This window comes from Perca fluviatilis, chromosome 2 (assembly GCF_010015445.1).
Source record: "Perca fluviatilis chromosome 2, GENO_Pfluv_1.0, whole genome shotgun sequence".
NCBI lineage: Eukaryota > Metazoa > Chordata > Actinopteri > Perciformes > Percidae > Perca > Perca fluviatilis.
The window spans coordinates 1,101,665-1,127,002 of record NC_053113.1 but is presented as its reverse complement, the minus strand read 5'-3'; the positions used below and the strand labels follow the sequence as shown (position 1 = coordinate 1,127,002).

The 25,338-nt window shown below is 38.4% G+C and overlaps 3 protein-coding genes across 3 annotated transcripts in view; all 3 read left to right on the top strand.

The window, feature by feature from the left end:
- Positions 1–25,338, top strand: part of LOC120570713 (NACHT, LRR and PYD domains-containing protein 12-like) — a 565,262-nt gene that overhangs the window by 286,929 nt on the left and 252,995 nt on the right. The gene's annotated exons all lie outside the window — the stretch shown is intronic.
- The window catches only part of LOC120570742 (zinc finger protein 883-like), a 340,678-nt gene that overhangs the window by 226,895 nt on the left and 88,445 nt on the right, over positions 1–25,338 (top strand). Inside the window, exon 3 of the mRNA XM_039819255.1 lies at positions 23,796–24,049. Coding sequence (XP_039675189.1) covers positions 23,796–24,049 — 254 coding nt within the window. The remainder of the gene's footprint in view (positions 1–23,795; positions 24,050–25,338) is intronic.
- The window catches only part of LOC120572169 (zinc finger protein 239-like), a 30,731-nt gene that overhangs the window by 1,065 nt on the left and 4,328 nt on the right, over positions 1–25,338 (top strand). Inside the window, exons 3-4 of the mRNA XM_039821347.1 lie at positions 3,078–3,246; positions 12,434–13,140. Of these exons, the coding sequence (XP_039677281.1) occupies positions 3,078–3,246; positions 12,434–13,138 (874 nt within the window). The 3' untranslated portion in view covers positions 13,139–13,140. The remainder of the gene's footprint in view (positions 1–3,077; positions 3,247–12,433; positions 13,141–25,338) is intronic.

Sequence of the window (25,338 nt, the reverse complement as noted above, 5' to 3'; positions counted from 1 at the left end):
TCGTTACACCAATTCATGCCAAATCCGACTGGCGGAGAAAAAAAGCTAAACAAAAACAACCTCCCAGATGCTCGGGAATTGCTGCCAATTGAATAATTTCGGCCTGTTGTCGCACAGTGTAGGGAAACCGGATCTATAGACTACCTTTTATTAATAAAATCTTTCAAAACAGCAGGCATTACAGCACTCGGGAACAGCTTCGATATACCAGACGTATATAATAAGATTTAACAGAACTATATATTATATCCAAACAAGCCTTAGTGATAAAGTTCAACATTATATATAATATTTATTTTTTTTTAAAAACGTAGCTGTCTGACATTTCCCTCTGGAAACAGCCGGTTTCACCCAGAGTGGCGAGGACCTGTATTTGGACCGGGATGGCACGGTTCCGGCGCGTTGCCCACTCTACTGGACCCAATTCAGTACATAGATCCAAGAGTGCAACTATATTACTATTACAGCTACATTAGGGAATTTAAATCGGCATATGAGCCAGTCATGGTCTCTGAAGTCTCTTTTTCTCCTGATTCTTCCATTGCTGTCCTCCTGCAGGGCCAGCAGTGCCATCATGCAGCATTACGCACAGGTTCACTGCAGGATTTATATGTTTAGTCTACAACTATTTATGATTGTTAACACCTTGCTAAAATCACAGCGTCAACTAGTGGTATCCCCCACCCCGAGATACAATCTGAAGACGAAAGTGTAATAGGCAAACACACTTTTCTTCCTGCAGGTTTTGTCACAAACAGTATTAAAGTTTGGACCGATAACAAGGACATAGAGCGTAACGAGGACATAGAGCGTAACGAGGACATAGAGCGTAACGATTGCGCGAGAGCTTAACTGCTGTATTTCCAGACTTTGACATTTGATGATATATGCACAGTATTAAAGACAGATATATTTAGTTATTTACACTGTGTTCTGCAGTTATCTAATGCTAGGGTATTTGATGGTATCCTGTATTCCATGCAGTTGGGCCATCTCCTCCTCCTGCCCTCCGTAGCGGACAATGTGATGGCGTGACAGTGGCGATTAAATATTAAGAACGAGTTTTGATTTAAGATTTGAGTTGGAGGTGTTTATGGAACAATTATCATTCAGAACAATTATCACTCAATTAGCACTCAGTACAATCTTCATGATATGGTGTGAAGAAGTGTGCGTGAGGCATTAATACTTAAACATATTAAGAGTAGCCTAATCATGTTATTCCAACATGTACTTTCTGCAGTCTGACTTCAGTTCACCAACTCACCATCTGCGTCGCCAATTCCTATTTTGTCTCCATAATGTGCGAGCGCACGGTTCAGAGTTTGCGTGGAGGACCGCACATTCTCCCATCAAGTTTGTTTTTTATAAATCACAACCTTTGCTTGGGATGTGGCGTACGCACGTTTTCAGCCCCGTTTTGTGCGTACGCCACGTTTATAAATGAGACCACAGGCCACTCCATGTTTTTAAGCTTACCATCCTGTTCTTTTTTGCTAAGGTAGTTCTGGCATAGCTTGGACTTATGTTTTGGGTCATTATCTTGCTGTAGAATGAACCCATGACCAACTAGGCGCATACCAGAAGGTACTGCATGGCGCTTCAAAATGCTGTGGTAGCCGTTTTGATTCAGGATGCCTTTCACTCTGTACAAATCACCGACCCTGGATCCAGCAAAACAGCCCCAGACCATCACACTTCCTCCTCCACAGTTGATGTCGCACACATAGGAACCATCCTTTTGCCTACTCGACGGCGTGATGAACCAAAGATTTCAAATTTTGATTTATCAGTCTATAGCACCTTCTTCCAGTCTTCAGTAGTCCATTGACGATGTTTCTTGGCCCAGGCAAGCCCCTTTTTCTTATTCTGACATCTTAGCAATGGCTTTCTTGCTGCAACTTGACCTATCAAACCTGCAGCTCCAAGTCTTCTCTTTACAGTTGAAACTGAGACTTGCTTATTACGACCACTATTAAGCTGTACTTGAAGCTGTTGTCCTGTGAGCCGCCTATCACGCAAGCTGTGGACTCTCAGAAACTTGTCTTCTGATTCTGTTGTGGCTTTGGGTCTGCCAGACCTCTTCCTGTCAGTTTCCCCCAGTTTCTAAGTGCCTTTTGATGGTGAAGAATACTGTACTCACTGACACCTTGACTTTCTTCGCAATTTCTCTGTAGGAAAGACCAACATTCTTAAGTGTTATGATGGTCTGTCTCTCTTCCATTGTTAATTGCCTTTTTCCCGCCATTTTTATAGCAACACACTACTTTCTGCAGTACAATACTGTTCAAATAATGCTCACGAGGGTGTGTTCCAACAATACTTTTATACAAACAGAGGAGGTTGTAAGTAATCCAGACAAGTTGGAACACTTGTGGGAATTGGTAGCACCAACTTTCAAAGCTTGATCAACCTCCATTGCTGCAGAACAGATTTACGTTGTTAACCTATTTCTTGTTCCCTGAAAATGGCCTTTTTGTAAAATTCTGAAAGGTACATTATTTTTCAGTTTTGTGTAACCTTACTATTTTGTGTCGAATCGACGGCCCTGACGTGCACCTCTCGAAAAATGTAACTACACGTCGCGGTGACGCACGTAGCTCGGCCGTGGCTTGGTAGCGTTGCATTTCTCCCAGCTCATTTCCTGGTTCTACTTCTCCATAAACAACATGAAATCAAGGAGAGGGTTAACTTCTCCTGCTACACATTTCCTACTGTGGTCAGAAAGAACAGGGGAGACACTTTGTTTCTCTCACTATGACTCTAGAGTCGGTACTCGCTCCAAAGCTAATCACTGGCACTCACTTCTCTCTACCACACACTCCCCACACACACACACATGCTGCTCTCGACGCACACACCAGCGCACAAGTATAAACATTAGGCCACTTTTTACGGCTACGGCGAGAGATCTGCGTGGAGCCTCTGCACAACTGTAAAACGGCCTTAAGTTGCAGACCAGCAAAAAAAATAAAAAATAAAAAAAGGAATAATACAAATTAGCAATTAGACTGAGAATGTATTTCCTAAAAACAAAGCCTGACGAGATTTTCTTCTGTCTGCACTCACCTTTGCAGTGAGGATAACACATGGGAGCCACAAGACAACCTGGACTGCCCCGACCTTATCACCGAGTACATCCAGAAACACAAGGAGAAGGAGGAGAAGAAGGAGGGCAAGAGGAAAGTCGTCATTAAGGCCTCGGGAGACTCAGAGGAGCGAGGTAGCAAGAGGAAGAAGGAGGAGGTGAGCGAAGAAAAGAGGTTACTCCAGACTGAGTCCCAGAAATCTAATCTCAATATTAATGAATGTGAATACAGCGCAAAAAAGGGAGGAATTTAAATGATTTATTAAAAATGTTATAATAACTTATTTCACCAGTAAATTGCTGTTAAACGACAAAAACCGATGAGAAAAGGGTATTTTACAATAACTTTGAATGCACCACGAGGTTTACCCATTTCAAGTTAACGTAACATTTACGATATATTGTGCAGCCCTAGCTACAATTCTTAATTTGTAATTTTATCAGAAGCTATTCAGATAACTAGGGGCACAAGGCAGGGATGTCCATGGTCCCCTTCACTCTTTGCATTGGCTGTAGAGCTGATAGCTCATCCACCCACATCTACACACACACACACACACACACACACACACACACATTCACTTGGTTTCCAGCTCTCAGTCACCATACCTAGTTCTTATTTCTTAGCCATTACATTTACAACACTTCATATATGCCCTGCCACACCTTGTTAAATTGTTGCCTTTTGTTCCGGTCTTTGAACATTGATTTTTCTATATTTAAATAGCATTTCATTAGTCCTTTCCATTTTTCTAATGATGGAGCCTCTGTATCCTTCCAATACTCTAAAATTTATTTTTTATATACCAAGGAGGAGAAAAGATCCATCCATCAAATGGGGTATTTTAGCTTGTCAGTATTTTTGGAAGTTACTGCTCAAAACTGAATTAAATTTTAATTTGACAGGTCTTGGTCATTCATTTTTGGATCTCTAACCAACCCTTACATACCTTCTCACATTCCCAGAAAGCATGTATTATTGTCTCCTTATGTGTGCCACAGTTTACACAAACAGGGGAGATAGTGGCATCAAATTTATTATTTTTGATATAGTGTAGTAAATCCTTGTCATGAGCTTATATTGTATGAGATGCAGATTATCATTGGTGGTAATGGTGTTGGTTATATTTGGGCAATCTTTCCAGATTATATCAGTTATTTATTTGAAGTTCTTTGTTCCAATCCTCATATACTTTTTGGAGAGAATAATTATTTGCCTGTGCTTCTATTTGGTGTTTGTACACTTTCCCTATTAATTTCTTGTTTTCGCCTGAATTCTGAGTAGCTGAGGGTTCTGTAGTCCTATTATAGTTTAGATCAAAGTTATCTGTGATTCAACTCTTTAACTAACTAAAAGATATCTAAAAAAAGAAAATCCTTATTAGTTAAATTGAATTCTATTACCAATTGTTCAAATGGCTTTAAATTGATATGAGAAATAATATCTCCAATAGTTGTTATTGTTCCGTCCTTGTTACAACCCTTTGTGTAAATTGACAGACAGTTCAACTCCTCCTCTAGTCACCACACTGGAAGAAGGTGAATTGTTTACTTCTTTAATGATGACCAAAGGTAGGGTAAAACTGAAAACAGATATACTGTACATACATGAGTATTAAATCTTAAAGTCTGTTCACATGTATTAAACAATACTTGAACAAATAACTTATTTTACACAATGAAATGGCTATATAAAGGTTTTTAGTCATAACTTGGCTCAGACTATTCTGTTTATACCACAACTAGCATAAGTGAACACCCGGAACAATTTTAATAACATTACATCTCAAATTACACAAAAATATTCCTCTCCATAGATAGATGACATGTTAAAGAACATTTACATACCGACGATGCTCGATCATAGCTCGAACGTAAGCAGATAGCCTTAGATTGATTCACGAATGCAAGACAATGCTGTCTGGAGACCTTCTTGAGCACTTCCTGATAACATCGTTTAAAGGAAATCGCAGAACAAACGTGACTGCAATTTCTTTTAGTATACCACTAGGGGGAGACAACAAGTAACAATACAGAACAGTTATAATTCCATGATCTCCACTTCAGCTCCTCCGTCTGTAGGGTGATGGATGAGTTATTCCACAAGCGTGTATTCTTTGGAACATTAATTTCAATCCCTAGAATATGTTTTAATCGATCCCATGTTCTTAATGTGCTATTTGTGACAAAACTAAGATCTTTAATTTTGCGCTTTGTAAATAAGGCTAGAAAGTTTTTTTTGTTTTTTTTCAAGCTGATGGTCCTTTTATATTTATCTACATATCTCCCTCTGATCTATTAATGATTTTGTTGATATAGAAAGACTGAGCAGCATAATATTATAGCTCAATATTTGGGAAATTTTATCTTCCTTTTCTTTTATTCTGAAGTAGTTTTCTACTCAATCTATCAGCCTTATTTAACCAGATGAAAGAACTGAATAATTTATTAATTGTTTTAAAAAAAAATCCTTAGGGGGTATCACTGGTATTGTCTGGAAGATGAACAGGAATTTAGGAAGCCATATGATTTTATGCAAACTAATTCTACCAATTAAATTAATAGGCAGGTCTGTTCATTTATCTAGACTAAGATTTAAGCTCCTTAACTAATGGTGAAAAATTATCTTTATATAGTTTTGCTTTATCTAACTAATATAGCACCCTAAATATTTAATCCTTTCCTTTTGCCATTTAAAGTTATATTCTAATAAGTTGTGATCTTTAGGAAAAAGTCCTGTAGTTGTTAGAAGTTCAGTCTTTTCTATATTAATTTTGTATCCAGATATTTTTGAGTACAGCTCAATAATTTTGATTAAATATGGTATAGATTTTCCCTGTCAAATACAACATCATATCATCCACATTCAAACTAAGTTTATAACATCCTCTTCCAACATTAAAGGAACACGCCGACTTATTGGGAATTTAGCTTATTCACCGTAACCCCCAGAGTAAGACAAGTCGATACATACCCTTCTCATCTCCGTGTGTGCTGTAATGCTGTCTGACGGCTCCAGCGGCATCAGGCCAGCACAGAACATGCAGGTGAATGGTCCCAGCAATCCTACTCCTCCAAATAAGTGACAAAATAACGCCAACATGTTCTTATTTACATGTTGTGATTTTTAGAGTCACAGCGTGTACAAAAAACAACGTAACATGAGTCACAGCCGTCTTCTAACTGTAAACAAACCGGGAACTATATTCTCAGGCGGAAGAATATAGTACTTGGGCGGAGTGATATGCTTGCAGCAAGCCTGTCTGAGAATATAGTTCCCGGTTTGTTTACTGTTAGAAGATGGCTGTTCCCCGTTGTTTTTTGTACACGCTGTGGCGATACACGCTGTGACTCTACAAATCACAACATGTAAATAGGAACATGTTGGCGTTATTTTGTCACTTTTGTCACAATTCGGAGCAGTAGGCTAGTTGGAACCAGTTACCTGCAGGATCTGTGCTGGGATAAGCTAATGCTGGAACCGTCAGACAGCCTTACAGCACGCACGGAGATGAGAAGGGTATGTATGGACTTGTCTTACTCTGGGGGCAGGGCTGGACTGGGACAAAAAATCGGCCCTGGCATTTTTGGGCCAGGCGGCCCACCCCCACCGTGATTGGTCAGACAAATTCCCTGCAGACAGTCCCCTTAAAATATGCGTGCATTCTATGATATGAGTTGCCTAGTGTTCAGCGTTCATGTGATCGTTCTGGATCCTTCAAGAGGGGACTCAAGACTTATCTGTTGATCTTACACTTAAATAATTCATTCATTCTTAGAGTTATGATTTGTATATTTATGGTATTTTTTATAATCTTTTTATTATTGATATTTGATATTGTATTGTCATTTTTGACATTTTTTTATTATTTTTAATTATTACTATTTTGCTTAATATTGTCTTAGCAACTTTAAAAACAGTTTACTGTTAATTTTAACTATTGTAAGATTCATATTTTATCGCTTTGGACACAAGTGTCTGCTAAATACTGTAACCATAACTATAACCCTTCCCAAAAGCTACAATAAAGCTGTAGTATATGCCCTGGAAAAGAGCACCAATACAAGAGAAGCTAATTAAGCCATTCAAGAACACTGATGCTTGTATCAGTCTGTCAGACTCTACAACACCTGCACCACCCGATAATGTTGTAGTTTTTTTCGGGTCCTGTCTCAATCACCCACCACTCAGCATGGCTCTATGTATATATTTGTTATTATCTGTATTTATATTTTTCCATCTGTATTTATATTTTTTCCATTCCAAGTACTTACTTTTTCAATATTATTTATATTATGGTCACACTTAAATATCATTTATATTATGGTTAATTACTTTTGCTGTTATGTAATTACATATTTTCAATCTAATTTCACGTCAATTACATTACAGTATTTTTTTTGCACTGCCCACCTCACTTTACTTAAATACTTTGCTGTTTGTTTGTTTGGTTGTTTGTTGGTTTGTTTTTATTGTGGAAACACTGCTGCTGTAATAAGTGAATTTCCCCATTGTGGGATGAATAAAGTATTAATAAAAGTATTATCTAATCAACACTGATTTTATAGATCACACAGACTTTTCAGCTACCCAACAGGCTAACCGCTAGCATTTTCAATGTAAGCTTAAGCAGTTAGGTTACCTGACAGCCACTAACTGTAATGTTACAGCCAAACTGCTTGTTATCGTTATGACGTGACACGCGCACGCGCGCGCGCACGAACACACACACACACACACACACACACACACACACACACACACACACACACACAGCCTCCCTCCCTTCCTGAAAGTCCCTGTTAATTTGTCTAGTCCTTACCACATCGTCATATACTCTCTCTTCCATCTTTTCCTCACTCGCCTCCTCCTCGCCATCTTCCCTGACATCGTTGTTTCTGCTTCTCTGTATAGCCAGCCACCTCTCCTCCTCGGCTTCAGGTAATGCTGATGTTGAAGCATCAACTACAGTTCTTTATGGACCGGCCCGGCCAAAAAATTAAAAAAAAGGCCTATTTATATCAGCGATTCGGCCCAAAAGTCCGTCGGCCCACCGGGAAAATGCCCGGTATGCCAGATGGCCAGTCCAGCCCTGTCTGGGGGTTAAGGTGAATAAGCTAAATTCCCAATAAGTCGGCGTGTTCCTTTAATACCACCTATCATGTCTGAGTGGCGAATTTTCTGAGCTATCGGCTCTATAGCCAATGCAAAGAGTGATGGGGACAATGGACATCTCTGCCTTGTGTCCCTAGTTATCTGAATAGCTTCTGATAGAATACCATTTGAATAGACATATGCTACAGGGGACTTGTATACAGTTTTTATCATTTCTATTATTTGCAGCTAAAACCTTATACAGGTAACTCCACTCTAAAAGGTCAATTGCTTTTTCAGCATCCACTGCCATCAGTGTCACATCTAGTTTTTCTTTTTTTGCAAATTGTGTTAGGGATATACAGGTTCTAACATTGGTTTTTAACTGTCTTTCTTTAATAAATCCTGTTTGGTTAAAATGAATGATTAGTGGAAGTATTTCAGTAATTTAGTTATTTATAACTTTTGTAATTATTTTATAATCACAATTTATTAGACTTATTGGTCTGAAATCCGAGGGTTTATTGTATTCTTTACCTGGCTTAGGGAATACATTAATAATAGTCTTATACGTTGAGAGTGGCAGGCTTTCACTTGTAGCAGCTCGTTTTATAACTTATAAAAAGAGAAGCTTAATTTGGGACCAGAATGTTGACTACAATTCTGTTGGTAACCCATCCATACCTGGAGTTTTGTCTTTTGGGAAGCTTTCAATTGCCTTTTTGATTTCCATCAAGGAAATCTCTTTGGCCAGTGTAGTTTTCTGTTGCTCTGATGATTTTTGGATGTCAACTGATTTGAAAAAGATCTTTAGTTCATCTGTTTGACCTTCAATTTCAGTAGAATATAATTTTTCATAAAATGAAGCAAATTCTTCGTTAATAAGTTTGTCTAACCACAGAGTTATTAATTTGATCTTTTAGTATGATATTCTATCTTTTGGACATCTTCTTTACCAAAGAAGATAACTACTTACCAGTCGTATTTGATATTTATTTATTTACTAGGGCTGTGCTTGATTAAAGAAATTCTTAGTCGACTAACACTCATTCAATTGTATCGACTAATCGATTAGTTGATTTAATCGACAGATCTGTAAATCAGAGTTTCTCCGCAAAGAGTCGTGCAAAAGCATCACTTAAATTCTTGTGTTTACCAGAGATGTGTCTTGGAAATAAGTCATTCAGCATGAAAAAAAGCATAAAACATGACTAATCGACTAGAGAAATCTATGTTGACTAAGACCAAAGCGACCGATTAGTCGACTAATCGACTAAGAGGGAGCAGCCCAATTATTTACATTATAGCTAACATTATTAGCTTTTTCTAGCAGCAGTTGATCGTATTATAACTTCATTCCATGCAGATACTCCATATCCTTTCTTACCCCAGATTTCTTATGTAGGTGTTCTGCTTAGGGCTGGGCGATAAAACGATAACGATATGTATCGCGATAGACACGTAATCAATATCAATAGAAAATGCGGTCGATAAAATGTTCGATAACTTGTTTTTCTTCTTCGGAAGAAATCAGAAGTTGCAAAGCAAGTTTGGTTGCATGAACAAAGGCACTCACTCTCTGGTAACCTAGCAACGTAGGGAGTGACACTCTAACAGCCAATCATGTAACAGTATCATGTTTGGTTGCGCCACATCGCTGTCTCGTGTTGGATTCTACAATAACAGAACCGGCGGCGTGTAGCGATAAGTGGAAAGAGAGTGCGCGGCCGAGCGAGGAAATTGTTGATAAAACAGGAAAAGTCAGTATGGCAGTTTTGGGATTTTATAAGTCTGACCGTCGTCCCCACCAACACTACCGCAAACTTGTTTTACCACCTTAGCCGCGCTCACACTTTGGAGCAAAGCCGTATTCGCCAGCAACGTCCAACAACATCTGCAGCTGCTACACCGCACAAGTAGCAGACCGCCATGGAGAGGTACTCTGCATCAGCGCCTTACTAAACGCTACAAAGAAATAACGGAGGCAGACGTGCTGAGCACTGTCCAGAAGCCAGGTTACCAACCTAGCACTAAACCTGCAGAAAATAGTTCTTCTCAGGTTTCAGGTTTCTCTATGTTTATATTTAACACTTTGCACCATTTTATTACACCTTATTAAGCAGTTCTTACTTATTCTTTCTTCACTGTGATTTTAGACTTTTAAAATTTTTTTAAAACGTCTTTTTACAGACGTTTACATTTTTAATTATTTGAGTGATTTCCATGGTTGTGTTGACATTTCTGCTTTTATAACTGAGGGGATTATAATCAGAGGAAGGTTAAGTTTAAAATAAAAATGTTTAAATTTAATATATTTTTCTCCTGGTCCTTATTTTAAATAGGTCATAAAAAATATCAATAATTATCGATATCGACCGATATGAAACACTTATATCGTTCCTAGTTCTGCTCAATTGATATCGATCTCTAATTCCTTAATTCTTTTATTTAATTCTGCCTTCTTTCTAGATGAACAAGAAATAATAATCCCTCTAATATGCTTTAAATGCATCCCATACGATATGAACTGGTGGCTTCTCCTTACTGGTTGTGACGTTAATAGTTATAAATTCATTAATATGTTTTATTACGTAATTGATAAACTCCTCAACTTTCAGGTATTTTCTGTTCATTCTCCAAATTCTATGTAGTACTTTAATTGTTGGCGGGCACATACATACATGATATATCTATATCTTGTATTTTAGATGTGATTACGTCTTCTACTCCTTCTTTGGAAAGAAGAAGAAGTAGCATGCTGCTGGTGGTCTTGCAATGGGATTAGCTGTACTAATAAAACGGTGGAAACAACAAGGCCACGCTGCTGTGAAAGCTCCCTGAACAACATTTATCAGAGTCTGGTTGTTACCCCTCTCCGCGGCAGGCTCCTCCGTGTCATGTCTTTTATAATGGAGCTAGCTAACCGGCGCTAACTGCTAATCAGAGCTTATGGTTGATAACAGCCTTCAGTTCTCCGTGCCTGTATCCATTAACTGTATTTATGGACTCAAGCCCGAATAAAATTCTTAATTTTATTAAATTGGCTGTAAAAGTTTTAAACTACAACTCAGAGTTTTTTGAATGACAGAAATCTGCTCACATGAGAACTTAATGAGTGCAACAGGACATGTATAGTACAGAACAGTAGACTATATTTAGGAACCCCAAAACATTGATAAAACACTTCAAAAAATGAACAAAGATTGAACAAACAAAATGAACAAGAATTTACTTTAGATATTCTTAGTCTTATGTGATTTAACAGGAGTTAGGAGGAAACAGTGTTGAGATTAATAACGTCATTTTCTCTATGAAGTATAGTATTATGGATATTTTATCTGCTGAACCGTTAACATTTGGCATAAAAAAAAAAAGATTTAATTGTCAAAGCACATCATGGCTACACATTTTTGTCATTTGTTTAAAATTTAACAAGCAATTTGTTGTATTTTAGCAAAATACTGAAAGCAGCAGAACTAAGTAGGCTACATTTTAATATATAGTTTATTTATCAAAAGTTATATAATTATCGGCATATTCAACAACGTTACGGCATATCGCATATTTTCCTCATATCGTGCAGCCCTAATAACTACCCTGAAATTGTGTCAGATGCTGCATAGTGTCGCAATATTTTTATCTCTATCTGTGTCATCTTTTATTCTAATTGTTTTAATATGTAAATAGTTCTTTCTAAATGATCTGATAATGTTGTGTAGTCATTGTTTTCACCTTTGTTTGACTAGTTTATAATTTAACCCATTATTACTAAAACTAGCCATCACGCACCACTGCGACACATCCTGCGCCACACACCACCGACAGTAAATTCTCAACCTGTGGGAAACACTGAGATGAGCCCGATGTCTTCCATATTTACCATGGAATTTCTAACTGAAAGTAAAACTGAAGTAAGTGAGCAAATGTTTGTTTTTAAATTGCAAATCATTTGAATGGGGAACCGTGCCTGAAAAATATATTATATTTCTGAACTTATAAAAGTTATGAAAAGTACATTTGCTTCCATAATAACATGTCTGCAACCGGCACATATTTTCCATCATTTTGTCATAAATTATTGTATGAAGAGTGAAAATTGTGAGTGAGAGCAAGTCCAGGGTTTAAAGAAATTTATTCACTATTCTCTCTCTGTTTGTCTGTTGCTATAGAAACGGAGAGGAGGAGAGGGACCCAAACGTCACCACTGTCAACACTGTGACAAATCCTTCACAACATCTGGATATTTAAAGATTCATCAGAGAGTTCACACAGGAGACAATCTACACAGCTGTGATCAATGTGGGGCAGCTTTCACACTAAAGGGTAGCCTAAAAATACATAAACGCATTCACACTGGAGAGAAGCCTTACAGCTGTCATCAATGTGGTAAAACATTTTCTCAGAGTGGTCACCTAGAAATCCACAGACGTGTTCACACTGGAGAGAAGCCGCACCGCTGTGAGCAATGTGGGGAAACTTTTTCTGTGAGTGGGACCCTTACAAAACATCAACGCATTCACACTGGAGAGAAGCCATACAGCTGTGATCTATGTGGCAAAACTTTTTCTCATAGTAATGGCCTTAAATTTCACCGACTTGTTCACACTGGAGAGAAGCCATACTGGTGTGAACAATGTGGGAAAACGTTTTCTCGGAGTAGTCACCTTACAAAACATCAACGCATTCACACTGGAGGGAAGCCATACAGCTGTGATCTATGTGGCAAAACTTTTTCTCAGAGTGTTCACCTAAAAATCCACCGACGTGTTCACACTGGAGAGAAGCCGTACTGGTGTGAGCAATGTGGGAAAACATTTTCTGAGAGTGGGGCCCTTAAAAAACACCAGCGTGTTCACACTGGAGAGAAGCCGTACTGGTGTGAACAATGTGGGAAAACATTTTCTGACGGTAGTAGCCTTAAAAGACACCAGCACGTTCACACTGCCTCGTTGTGAACATGTTTGAGAGCCAAGCTGTTTCCTCCTGCCTCCTCCTCATGCCCTGATAGCTGTGTTGTTATTTTCTGATCTTCTCTCCACATTGAAGGCTGACCAGCAGTAACTTTATCTTCTGAACAGCATGGATGTTATCCTGGCTAGGACTACACATTACACTCCGTCTCTTTGAAGGGATTTATTCAACTCAAAATTAGTTTGTTTTCCTGTAATAAAATATTCTGAGTTCAGGGTTCAACTGCTAAAGCTTTTTAACTAATGCTGCAACGAAGAAGTATTTGTTGTTGTTAATTAATCACCTTGTAAATACCATTTACAAAAATCCCCATCGCTGTTTACTAAGGTGATGTCAAATTGCTGAAATATTCAGTTTATTGTCACTTAAGACGACAAAAGCTTTAATCACAACATGGCTGCTGCTGCTGCTTTAAAAATGACTTGAACAGTTAATGTGTTTAAACTGCGTCTGTGCCGCCACCATCTTGGGACAGACAACTGATCTTAAAGACTCACAAAAAGATAGTTGTACTACTTTAGGATGTTCATGTGAAAGAAATGCTAAACTAAGCAACATGGAATAACATTTCACGGATGAAAAATGTGTTTTACAATATTATACTATTACTAAAGTGTTGAATTTAATATCACAAAAGGTAACATTAATCCTTCTTTTAAGGTAACAGTAAGTTAAGTGACTGTCCTGATACTGAGTTGAGCTAATGCTAGCTTGTGTCACGTTATGTATGTTTTATTTCAACAGGTTCTCACACCCAACTCGTAAATAAAGGACGTTTAGTCAGGAGACTTTCTCGTTCATATTGACCGCTAAAGGTCTCCTTTAACGTGTCAAGTGAACGCGCTTGGTCGGCACTATTGCCGTCCCTTTAGACGCGCTTGGTCGGGACTACTAAACGTTTGTATGGTTCCGTGACACGTGGGAACAACGGGACGGTTGGGTTTAGGAAAGGGTCGAGGGTGGGCGTACGTTTCCGTGATGCGGGAGGAAAGAAAAAGGTGGCTCTAATAACCGACAAGCGTTACACGCGGCACGCAAACCCGGGTCTTCCTTGCATACTGCTCGCTAAATCTAATCTAAGTTCGGGTGTCCCCAGTTCGTTACATAAATACGCTGAAGGGCGCCTTTTACGTCGCATCAGACGCTGACAGACGCTATATCCCAGAGGCTTCTTCAGTGGATTAGACACATGAGAACAGCTGGTTGTATTCGGGGGGAAGTTTGCGAGCTTTTGGCTAATTCTGGGATTTTTAACCCAAGTATAATCATTTGTTTTATTACTTTGATCTGTCCTCTTCTTAAATAAACTGAATTGAATTGAACTTTGACATTTAGTTTCTTCTTATTTTACACGTTTATTCTTTTTTATGACATTATACTTTAGTTTATCACAAACATGAAGGAAGGGTAAAAACTAATCTGAAAAGTAACTAGAAAATGCATTTCCTGCAGAAGCTGCTTGTGAATGCTGAAAAGATAAATTGCTCAAGTTTAACTAGATTGCTGGCTTTAATGCGAAAGAAGGGGAAGCAGTAAGAATAATTGGAAAAGTTCGAATAGTATTAATTAGTTTACATTTCTTTAACATGTTAAATAACACCAAAAATGTATGATACTAAAGTGGAATATTTAAAGGTTTTCTGAAAAGCTGTCACTACACTGAATTGCAGACTTCAATGTGAAGAAGAAGGTGAAGCTGGCAAAAACTTTGAAATAATGAAGCTTTAGTGTTTCTAATATTTTAGAGGAAGGTGAACAATGGGAGCAGCTGACAGTGTTGGCTGTATCATTAAATGTCTTTAGTTGTGTTAAAGAGGAGTTGGAGCAGCATGGTTAAGACATGAACTTGTTTGTTTGCTTGCTCACCACTCCTGTCTTAAACCTCGGCACTGACACTAGTTTTGTCATTGTGGAACAACCAATCCTTCATGTACATGGACTCTTTGTCCCAAAAACTCTAAGGATTAATATTATTATAACATCTAATTTCATTTTACTTTGTAGTTTGAATTGAGGATGAAAAAGTAGAAAATGTGTGCACAGGCTGTGATATATGAAAAAAACAAATGGGGGGTGTTAAGTTAACTGACTTCTTTAAATAACCTATTTTATCTGCTTTTATATGTTTAACTGTTTTAACTGCTCTTGTCTTTTCTTTCATGTTTGTCTCAGTTCTTTAAATTCTTATACTGCACTGTAAATTTTATTCTTGACTCTGAATGTTTTTAATTGTTTTCTAACTGCTCTTTCATGTTTTATGTAAAGCACTTTGAATTGCCCTGTTGCTGAAATGTGCTATACAAATAAAGCTGCCTTGCCTTGAACTTGGCGTGAAAGTATAAGCCGAGCGTCTGTTTTATATCGTTATTTATTCCATACATGTGCACAGCTCTGTTCATCAGTCTCCATCATTACACACAAGTGAACTGGCATACATGGCATACATGCAGTATGAGAAACTGTAATACCTCAAATATAAAAACCAACACTATTACCGTAATGTATTGATAAGAGTGTTATCCAAAAATTATATTTAACACACATACATATTTTGGGAGGAAGACAGTGTTACAAAAACGACTTTCTTCAGAGTTCTCCTCATAGAATTTAATGTGAAATGTAACATATTCACAACACCCTGTTATCTGTTCATTCTGTTGTTAGAGAGACAGAGAGGGAGAGACAGAGAGAGAGAGAAGTGTGAACTTTTCATTTAATAATCTTCTGACGTTTTATATTCCCTGTTTTTTATTTTCTGTGACTGAATGTGGTTTTAAATCTGTTGAGGTGTGTGTCAGTACCCGATCCGTTCCACCTGCACAATCCGTTCTGCGCATGTGCAAGATGACACGTATGCCATGGCGCAGATGATAATGCTGCGTTCATTCCACCTCGGAATAACAGGCACCGCCCCACTGGTTACGTTGTTTCTGACTAGCAGCATTCACATGGTCGGTGGCTGTCGGACAGCTAAATTCAGTCTAAAATAACGTTAAGTCAAACTTAATGGGAAAAGCAGGCTACAGCTAAATTAAGACTTTACAGTAATAACAATAAAGACAAGTATTGAGTGATTGTATTTTAAATGAGCACAAGTAAAGTAGAACTGACGTAACAGCTGTTATATATGTTAACGTTTATTTTCAAGTTTTATTTTGAAGGTCTTTTAAAGTTTACATGCTGTCTCAGCTAGCGGTTAGCCGAATTAGCTGTTAGCTAAACTAATGTTAGCTTAACTGTGGAGGCTAACGGCAGACCGCTGCAATCAGCTAGCGGTTAGCCAAATTAACCGTTAGCTAAACTAACATTAGCTTCCCGGTGGAGGCTAACGGCAGACCGCTATAATCACCTAGCGGTCCGCCGAATTAACCGTTAGCTAAACTAACGTTAGCTTCCCGGGGAAGGCTAACGGCAGACCGCTATAATCACCTAGCGGTCCGCCGAATTAGCTATTAGCTAACTAACGTTAGCTGGAGGCTAGCGTGTGAACATCTTGCGCATGCGCAGAACGGATCGTGCAGGTGGAAGCGCTGCCGTTATTCCAAGGTGGTGGTGGAATGAACGCAGCATTATCATCTGCGCCTACGTCATGGCATACGTGTCATCTTGCACATGCGCAGAACGGATTGTGTCACATTATGATATAAAAATTGACTATTTAAGAAATTATTCATGTATTAATCTCTTTAAATGTGTACATGGAGGCGGGGGTATATAAAGGAAAAAGACATTTTTCACCCCCTAAAATGCCAGGCCCTGTCGAAATGTTAGAAAGGTTTCATTATGACTTTCTTTGATACAAATAGCATTTTCTTATTGATCACATGTCCCTGATTGTATCTGATATGGTTTTGTAACTCATATAAGAAATATGTGACTTTGTGGTTAATTTTAGTGGATGGTAAGCACCAGCTACTCATACGATTGTAAAAAATCTTCCTTTACATCCCAGATTTTTACAAATATGCAATAGTGGATATATACCCCCACCTTCATGTACCCATTTAAAGAGATTAATTCATAAATAATTTCTTAAATAGTCCATTTTTATATAATAATGTGATGTGTGATAGGACAGGACTGACTTTATGGATTTTGTTGATGCAGGAAAATCTATGTTTTATGTTCTTTAATTAAGTTTTAGTAAGTCTTCCTATTTGGAATTATTATTTTAATGTACATGTTATGAGACTAACATGGTCATGTTCAGCCAATATAATATAATATGATATATAAAATACTGTCACACAGGGCCGTGACCAGCCGTGACAGGGCCTGATGTGACGGGGCCTGACAGTCGGCCATTTTCACTGCCATTACTCAGCATGCTAGCTTCCTAGCATCAAAACTGTTAGCTTGTAAGCAAGGCATTTCAGTAACATTTTTAGACATGTTTTGGTTTTCATTGTTTTCTAGGATATTTTAGTGTGACAGCGCATGACCCTTTAGCAGCTAAAGTTTAGCTCTTCCTAAAAAAACACATGCAAAAACAAGCTTTAAATCATAAAAGTGATTGAGAAAAAGTCGCCCTTTATCAGTGTCAGCATCAACTCAGTCAAATGATGTCACGTCCTCTGAGTCATAACCTTAAAGGCGTATTATTACACACTTTTTATGTTGTTTTTAATGTAACGTGACAGGGATGACCGAAAACATGGGGACAGTTGTAAAATACGATTTATTTGTAGAATTTCTGTAACATTTAATGTTTTTTTTATCAATTAATGTGAATGATAACAACTTGAACTTTTAATGAATACAGATCTTTTTTTTCTTCGAAATAACAGTTTTCAGAATAACAAAATTATGGACAAGGTAGTTAAAATTTGGCTAAGGACAGACCATTTTTCAGGATTTGTAATTTTCAAAAGTGTTTTTAATTAAGAATAAAACATCCAAGGACCTAATATTACATATTCTGTTACAGTGCAACTCACATAAATCACCCATTTAGTATTTTTTTGTCAGTTTTGGATTATACAAGTTTTATTCACTGTAACAATTCCAGGACAGATAATGTACGTTTCTGGTAGAATGTCCCAGTCCCTTAACAGTGGCGGTTCTACACGGAGGCATGTCGGGGGAGGCCCATACCTCCCTAGACATGTCCCTGGCCTCCCCTGTGCCCCCCCGCGCTGACCAAATAAAAAATTATGAATTTATTATGGTTTTAAACGAAAGCGCCAAAAGCGGAACTAATGTGCGACGCAACGTTCTACACGGGTAAATTAGAGCGGCGCACCCAACCACTAGGCTGCAGCGTGCAGCGTGTGGTGGTGCTCGGTGAATGAGACAGCAACTCCTCTTGGAGAGAGCAGAGGCGCTCCGAGTTCTCCTGTTGGTAAGATCAACCATTTCATCTCGGAAGGGACTTGTTGTTGTTGTTGTTGTTGTTGTTGTTGTTGTTGTTGCACATAACCGGGTTCCTTTTGTTCCTCACACTGAGAATGAAATCAAGTTTGGAAATGTCTGCTCTCGATATGTTTAGAAACTTAATCATATCTAAACAAACTCATCGAAGCAGAAGCGAATATCCAAATGTCAGTCTCGTTGCTAGGACTACACAATGCTGGGATGTTAACCACGGAACTTCATCCATCTTGGCTGTTGCATCGCGATAATAAATCCATTTGAGTAAAGTAATCAACAGGCTGTCTGCCCGTGTTAAGTAGGGAGGGATGGTTAGGAAACGAAATGTAATGCATGCCCCTCCGTTTTTTCTTCTTCTAATAGTTGTCATGAAACGAGGAAGGGACATAGCGTCCTTTTTAGCCCCAGGAAACCAAAAAGGGAGAGAAACAAATGAAGGTGTTGAGGAGCAGGAAGAGGGAGAGCCAGAGGAGTCTGGGGAGGTTGGAGAGAGGGCATGTGATGAAAGGGAGGGCTCTGACACAGAGAGGGAGATTCAGAGGGGGAGGAGGATGAAGAAGAGGGTGAGGAGGATGGAGAAGAGGTTGAGGAGGAAGAAAACCTACAGGGACAGAGAGAGGAACAGCCAGAGGGACAGCAAGTGGATCCATGTGGATCAAGTACTGCACCATCAGGTCTGGGATGAAGAAGGTTCTCACTATTTGCAAATTAGTGCAATTACAATGTAATGGTAGGCCTGCTGGGTGTCCTTAAAATGCTGCTTTCTGCTGTTAATTCTTATTTGTGTCAATATGGCTCTGTTTCTTTTTTCTATGAAATACTTGGCCTACATTTTGAAATACATGCAGATATACAGTACGTGCATAAGTAAATACATGTTGTAGTTGTGCTCAAGTTTACTGTCCATCTTTCTACAGATATCAGCAAGTCCAAGAATGATGTAGCAGTACAGCCCAACTTGAATATATTCCCAACCACATTGATGGGGGACAAACTGGTCTAATCTTCATCCATGGCTCCAGTATTCTGTCATGATGTACTCTACATATTGCTATGCATGTAGACATTTTCTGAAAGTTCTCATCCCTTAAACCAGATATTTAAGTCTGTAAACTGTGTGAAAGGTTGAAACTGCAGGCTAGTAAATGCATTCTCACCTGAACCGGGACCCCCGTTTTCAAGCGGACCAGAGTTCTGGTGTTTGATCTGCACCGAGTTCAGATTGAGGACAGTAAAGTTCTTGGTGTTAAGTTAGCACACCTAAACAAGGAGTCTGAGTGAGACAGGAAGTCAGCTGTCTCCGAGATGATGTCATCTTCTGCCTTCTGTAGAAGTGGTGAACTTACAGCTCGCAGCACTTTAATCACATATAGTGGGGAGCTTTGGACTGATATCTAGTGTCGGCAAAATCACTTTTTATTGAGTTTTCTTTTTCCTGAAATGCTCTGAGTGAATTTAATTTAAAGAATTGTCACCTTTTCTTGTGCAGTTGTTTAGATTTATTCACAGTTTAATATAATGCTGTTTTCTCCAAACTACTCCGAGTTCATTGTGTAGCGAGGAAGGAAAAGTTTTCCAGCCGCTGCTTTGAGTTTGCCGACTGTTGTTTTAGTTGTGTGTGGATGTGAGGAAAAGGAGAGGAGACAGCAGCTCCTGAATATCTCTGCGTGCTTTGATTTGTACTGAACAGAATCCAGAGTGAGTCCAGCAGCCCCAGTGGACATCTGCTGGATTTCAGGACAAGAGAGGAATGGAGGAGGACAACCAGAACCAGGAGCAGCGGAGCAACAAGGTCCCCAGAAGACCAGCAGCAGACTGGGACTCTGATACCAGCCATGTTCAGGTCAGTGTTCAGGGGGGTATCGCACAAAAGTAGAATTTATAAATCCAGGATAACTGATGAAGCGAGGCTTGACCTAGTCTAATCTGTGCAGGCTGGCTTGGTGCGTTTCACGAAGGCCAAGGCCAAACAGCGAGAGAAAGCGAGGCAGACTATCACGGACCGACTGAATGTGTAAGCAGCCTAAAAATATACATTTACTGACCACTGCTCTGAACTGAAACAGTCATAATCATACCATTCAAGGATTAGGTTACTAATCATTTGCACAAATTAACAGATGTGCTCTTTGTAGGGCTGTGCAATTAATTGAATTTCGATTTCAATTTTGGCTCCCAACGATCATCAAAATAGTATAATCAAGAAAAAAAGATTATTTTGCCATGTTCTGTTTTGCAAGAACACTCTTATTTTGTCTTGTGTTCTGAATGACATGCGCATGCGCACATCCGCACGTGCCCCTCCGCCCCTCCCGAAGCCAGTCAGGGAGGCAAGTCGTGTGCATATTGTCCGCTGGAATTTAAAAACTCAGCGCGAGTAAAGATGGCAGCAGTGTTTGGTAAGCAAAAAAAGGCAAAACTAACTCAGTTGTCTGGGAACAGCTAACGTTAGCTAACCCTGCGGTCCCTCTGCCTTTGCCCCCCCCGCTGTACTTTCTATAGACGTTGTATTCCCCGACACGCTGTATTCACTTACTGTTTAAAACTTTTTCCAGCTTAGTGGGGGTGCATAGGCATACTGCTCAAAAACATGAAAAAACATAGTAACATTCCCTCAGCATTTAGTTTGTTGTTAAACTGTATGTAAATGAGCAGGGACGTTAAATCACCTGTTTCACGTAACGTTACTCTAAGGTACCGTCTATGTGCTGGCTTTTTCCTAAGGTTAGCTAGCAAATAAGCCCACTGACGGCGACATTATTGTTGATATTTTGGCACAATGTTTAGTAATGACTAGTAGTGGTCATAGTGAGTGAACATGTGATGTGAGATGCACACTGTGTTATGTCTGTGGAACTGTTCATTAGCTGTGTAATGTGTGATATCTGTAAAGCTGAACTGACTCACAGTAGTAAAATGGATTTTATTCTGACCCAAAGACTCTTTCTTTATATTTCTGAGATAAAGGACACTAACAGATTATACCCTGGACACTATCCATTATATCCAAATGTTAATGAGTAATCGTGTTAAATAATCGTGATTTCAATATTGACCAAAATAATCGCGATTATTATTTTTTCCATAATCGAGCAGCCCTAGCTCTTTGCCGTAAAAGTAAGCAGAAGATAATGTTACTCAGGAAATTTACCATGAAGATCCATTTTCTGCAACACTAGAATATGATGCTTAAATATATCTTTCACTCTGTTTCTCCCTCTCTCTCTCATGGGCTAAAATATAAATTTCGTAAGTCATATTAACTTCCACTGCTCGCTGTTAATGCAAAGTGTACAACTGTTCATTTTTGCAAATGACAAGTGACTCATTGAATGGTTTCAGTTAAGAGCAGTAGTTCATAAATGTATATTTTTAGATGCATCATTCAGTCAGTCCACTATTATCTGCCACGCTTGTTCTCATGTGTTTTTTTTGTTTTTGTTTATACAGAGGCCGAGTTTCCTTCTCTACATATTATATGCTTTGCTCCCTCGTATATATGGACATAGAACAGAAAGACACTGAAGAATTTGGACTCTGAAATCTAGAAACTATAAAGAGAATTAAGTGATAAATTCCATGCACACTGTAAACATGAATGTAACAGAGTATATGCATCAGTTATTTCCCCCCCAGCTAAATATAAGCTCAAAAACCATTGAGGTATCCCTGTTGGGATAGAGATTGGCATGATTTCATTTCAGTTAGCTAATAGCTGGTTTGATTTGTATTGAGAGATGATTTTATGGAAAGTAGCCCATGCCAATCTCTAGGTATGGTGAACGGCATGTGATGATGTGGGGGGGCTATTTTAATTCCAAAAGGCCAAGGGAACTTTATCAGGATGCATAGTATCCTGGATCCATGAAATAACTGGCCTTTAAAAATAAAAATCTGCCTGCCTCTATGGGAATTTAACACAGGGGTATACTGACTTATGCCCCCTGTATTTTAAGGAAGAACATTTATTTATTTACGATACATTATTCATTCAAAAAGAAAATTGGTGTCCTTGGTGAATGGATTTTTCCGAATTTTTTTTTTAATTAAGGCAAGATCAATTTGCAAAGATGATTTTCCTATTTTTAGTCAACTTTAGCATGGGTTTATAAACTCACGGTGTCCTAATTTTTTCACATGACTGTATAGTGCTTTTCAAAGACTCAAAGTCTCTTTACAGGGGAGGTAGATTACAAAAACAGAACAAAACAAGATTCAGGCACAATGAAGTTAACTGTTCACACAATACAGTAAAATGAGCTATTTAAATTAGCTGCATACATAGCTGAACGTAATTTGCTCTCACCAGTGTATCACCCTGCGTAACATTACTTTGTCCGCAGCAATCCTGCCACAATCAGTCCCAAAACACCCCAGTTAGATATTGTCACAAACCGACTCAATGCATGTGACAAAAGAGGGGAGACCAAACAGGTTAAAATGCCAATCAAGTGTTTATTGCAACATAAACAAACTACTATTAACAAAAGAATCAAAACAGATATGAAATCAGTATTATCAGTAGTGTGTGCAGTGTATGTGTGAGTGAAAGATAAGTAAGCAAATGACAACTGCAACAAAAGAAACAAACCAAACCCAAACGAGGAGATGTGGAGCCTAGGAGAAGGAGAATGCAGAGACAGAACAATCAAACATGACTTGTATAAATAGTCTTGGTTGAGGCCTACCCAGGTGTCCACCAATCAACTAACGAGCCCTCCCAAACTGCCAGCTCAGCCAATAAAGCCAAAGAGGCCAACAGCAGGCAGAAAAGGGAGGGTTCGTAACAGATATAAAATGGAATAACTTTAAACATATTCTTTGTAAATCTTTACAATTATTCCCGGAAAGAACCAACCAGGCCTGCCTTGTTGCACGATAAAAACGTTGTTCTAAACTTGCCATTTTCAGCGTGTAGCTTGCTAGCTCAAAGTTTGTTGTTTCCCAAGTTTTGCAAGGCAAGGAACATCTGGTGATTTTCTGGTAAATGAACTGTTGTTGATTGAGGCTACTGTGCATGTAGCTTGTAGCTCCAGTTAATGACTTTTGTGGCTTACATTTTAGTAGTTATTTCAGTTTTAATGCAGGAGATACTTCACACTCTGAAGCCCTATGGATTGGTGACCTCATCAGCCCTTGCATTTTCTCCATTCAAACAGAACATTTGAATATAGTAAAACATGGTAAACTATAATTCTCTCACACTTCCCATTAGTTCGTCTAACCCTTGTATCATTATCTCTGCATGTTTCCCCCTTGGGTCTATCAAAGGAGCCCTCAGCAGACGTCAAACTGGCGACCGGAGCAGGAAAGAAGGGCGAGAAGGCCGAAGAGGAGGAGCAACCTGCAGCACCTCCTGCAGCAGCAGTGAAGGAGGAGGAGGAAGAGGAGCAACCTGCAGCACCTCCTGCAGCAGCAGTGAAGGAGGAGGAGGAAGAGGAGGAGTATGTTGTGGAGAAGGTTTTGGACCGCAGAGTGGTGAAGGGAAGAGTAGAGTTTCTGCTGAAATGGAAGGGGTTCTCAGAGTAAGTATGAGTCTATAATATTAATACTTGGTGTTCTTGGTCCTTATGTATGTATATTGTGTGTGGTTGTATATATATATATATATATATATATATATATATATATATATATATATATATATATATATATATATAAAAATAATAATAATTTCGGCATTGTATCATTTTAATTTTTATTTATTTATTTCAGGACAATGCACATTTAATGAACATGTACAGCAGTACACGTAAAAGTGCCAGATTGTAGCCCAAAGGCTAATTTCCATCTGTAGTCCCATTTGGCAGATATAAATTACAATAACAGGACATAAGATAAACACTATTAACATTTGCTATATAAAACAGGATAAAACAGGACGGAAAAAAAAAGAAAACAAGACAAATTATTAGTAAATGTTAAAACAGAGACACAACATACATAGTATAGTATACTTACTTACCTACTACATAGTATGTATATAGTAGGGGTGAGCCATACTTGGTTAGTTCTAAGACAAAATATATACAGTAATAACATTTGTTATATGAAGCAAGAAACAAAACAAGAGAAAAGCAAACAAAACATCATGCCCTCAAAGTGAAAGGTTTAGTATTTTGACACTAAGTTGCAGACCCACAAATAACCTTACAAAATGGCAGTAGAAAAAAGGAATAATACGAATTAGCAATTAGAGTGAGAATGTATTGCCTAAAAACAAAGCCTGAGGAGATTTTCTTCTGTCTGCACTCACCTTTCCAGTGAGGGTAACACATGGGAGCCGCAAGACAACCTGGACCTCGACCTTATCACCAAGTACATGCAGAAACACAAGGAGGAGGAGGAGAAGAAGAAGGAGGGCAAGAGGAAAGTTGACAGTGAGGCCTCGGGAGACTCAGAGGAGCGAGGGAGCAAGAAGAAGGAGGAGGAGGTGAGTGAAGGAAAGAGGTTACACCAGACTGAAGAGTCACACAAATTTAATCTCAATATTAATGAATATTAATACAGTGCAAAAAGGGAGGAATTTAAATTATTTATTAAAAATGTAATAACATAACAATAATTTATTTCACCAGTAAATTGCTGTTAAAGGACAAAAACAGATGAGAAAAGGGTATTTTACAATAACTTTGAATGCACCACAACGTTTACCCGTTAGATAGATAGATGTATATGTATGTGTGTGTGTGTGATATATATATATATATATATATATATATATATATATATATATATATATATATATATATGTATATGTATATACATGTGTGTGTGTGTATATATGTATATATGTATATATATATGTATATAT